General features: G+C 21.9%; 2 protein-coding genes across 2 annotated transcripts in view; one reads left to right on the top strand and one right to left on the bottom strand.

Moving 5' to 3' along the window:
* PF3D7_1130000 (phosphoacetylglucosamine mutase, putative) overlaps positions 1 to 635 on the top strand; it is a gene marked incomplete at both ends in the record, with an annotated part of 2823 nt that extends 2188 nt beyond the window's left edge. Inside the window, one exon of the mRNA XM_001347946.1 lies at positions 1 to 635. This exon is cut by the window's left edge and continues 2188 nt beyond it. Within this exon, the coding sequence (XP_001347982.1) occupies positions 1 to 635 (635 nt within the window).
* Positions 636 to 1734: 1099 nt separating this feature from the next.
* The window catches only part of PF3D7_1129900 (major facilitator superfamily-related transporter, putative), a gene marked incomplete at both ends in the record, with an annotated part of 1830 nt that continues 1064 nt past the window's right edge, over positions 1735 to 2500 (bottom strand). Inside the window, one exon of the mRNA XM_001347945.1 lies at positions 1735 to 2500. This exon is cut by the window's right edge and continues 1064 nt beyond it. Within this exon, the coding sequence (XP_001347981.1) occupies positions 1735 to 2500 (766 nt within the window).

Raw genomic sequence — 2500 nt, 5'->3', positions numbered from 1 at the left:
ATATAAAAAATAATATTATCGTTAGTATTAATATTTTCAAATATATAAATATTAATATATTATGTACAAAAACAGGAATGAAATATTTAGACCATTTAGCACAAAAAGCTTGTATAGGTATTTTTTTTGAACCTAATGGACATGGGACTATATATGTCGATATAAATAAATTACAAAAATGGTCTCTTTCTTTACATATAAATTATGATTTATCCTTTATAGCATTACAAAAATATTTACTTTTTTTTAATCAAACTGTAGGAGATGCATTCCTTGATTTTATAGCCATCGAATTATCTTTATCAATTTTAAACATTACAATAAATGAATGGAATAATTTTTATACACCCTTCCCATCTATGTATATTAATATAAACTGTCCTAAACACATACTTCCTAAAATCATACCACATCCAAAACATGAACAATATCTAATAGAACCCATAACACTCCAAACACATATTAATCAAATAGTCAATTCAGTTGATCAACAACACGGAAGATGTTTTGTCAGACCATCAGGAACGGAAAATCTACTTCGAATTTATGCAGAAGCACAAACAGAACAAAAGATGAAAGATATATTAGACAAGGCTCGAACGTGTGTACTACACTACATAGAACATATCCTATGAAAATAAATAAATCATAAACTTTTTTTTTTTTTTAATATTAAATAAAATTACTTCCATTTGGTATTATATCTATATGTAATTAACCTATGCGCTTTTAATACATAAAATAAATAAATAAATATATATATATATATATATATATATATATATTTTTTTTTCATATGATTCGGTGATTACAATTTATATTACATATATTTTACATGCATAGGTTCAATATATATATTATGCCAACATATTACCCCTTGAATATCCCACTGATTTTTCTTTTTTTTAATGTAATCAACACCTTAAGACATAACATATGATTACAAAATGAGAATTATATTTTAACAATCTTTAATTAATTGTATTAATTAGTTTATATAAACATATAAATATATGTATATATAAAAGTACGCGTAAAAAAAAAAAAAAAAAAAAAAAAAAATGAAATAAAGATATTATATTTAATTGAACAAGTAAAAAATAAAAAATGAAACAATAATAAGTAGATACATATATATATATATATATATTTATATATATTTATATATATATATAACCCTTTCGTTACTGGAAAAAATTAAAAATATTTTTTTTTAAATATTGTAACATAATGGATACATAGAAAAATAAAAAAAAAAAAAAAAAAAAAAATGAAATAAAGATATTATATTTAATTGAACAAGTAAAAAATAAAAAATGAAACAATAATAAGTAGATACATATATATATATATATATATTTATATATATTTATATATATATATAACCCTTTCGTTACTGGAAAAAATTAAAAATATTTTTTTTTAAATATTGTAACATAATGGATACATAGAAAAATAAAAAAAAAAAAAAAAATAAATAAATAAATAAAAAGTAAAACATTTAATTCGCTAATTAATTATAAAATGATTATAAACAAGGTATATATAAAATAAAAAAAAAAAAAAAAAAAAAAAAAAAAAACTACACACATACAAATATTTATATATATATATATATATATATTGTATATATTTATATTTATATTTTCCTTTTTTCTTTTTTTTTTTCTCTATGTATTATATTTATGTATGCATATTTTGTTCCCTTTTTTTGAGGGGGAAAGGGAAGGAAAACTACTTTGATGATGCGTCGTCTCCATAGGTTACTTTCTCTCCCTTGACACGCCTTATAAACACCATACATATGACTACCACTATATTTACTACTATCAAAGCTAATATGAAGAGATTGATATATGTAAAATCATAGTTCGTATATTTTGCCCACTCAAATAAGGAGAGACGCACAAAAGATACCACACCACACACTAGGTTCAAGAAACCTATTAATGTAGAATGATATTTAGAACTAAAGGTAAAAGAAATGAATGTCCATAATTGTCCATTTGCACATGCTGAATATAATGCGTTTGATATAACCGATATCCACTGAGCCCAGTTTGATTTAATATAACTAAAGGCATACATAGAGAAGGCAAAAATTAATTCATATGTAAACATAAGCATAACTCCAAACTTATCCGATAAGTTACCTAATAAGACACATGGTATAAAGGAAAATGGTAAGATATATCCTAAAATATCATTTTTATCTTTTGATAATATATTTTCTACGACACTAAAATAAAAAGTATTATATATAGCATTTAAGGGTCCATATATCCATAAACATAAAAAGTGTGCACATGTAAATATTTTAATTAAATCCTTAACGGTCGGTGAATTAAATATATTAAATTTGCTCTTAACCAGATTACTACTATTATTTGTACTAGCAGCATATTCATCTTTTTTACTATCATTATTTTCTAAATCATTAAATACATGTTTAGAAGAATTCACATTTTTCAATTCTAATTCTCTTCTATTGATTCCACCT

Source organism: Plasmodium falciparum (assembly GCF_000002765.6).
Source record: "Plasmodium falciparum 3D7 genome assembly, chromosome: 11".
NCBI classification, from domain to species: domain Eukaryota; phylum Apicomplexa; class Aconoidasida; order Haemosporida; family Plasmodiidae; genus Plasmodium; species Plasmodium falciparum.
The sequence above is the reverse complement of the archived record's forward strand: the minus strand, read 5'-3'. Positions and strand labels throughout refer to the sequence as shown.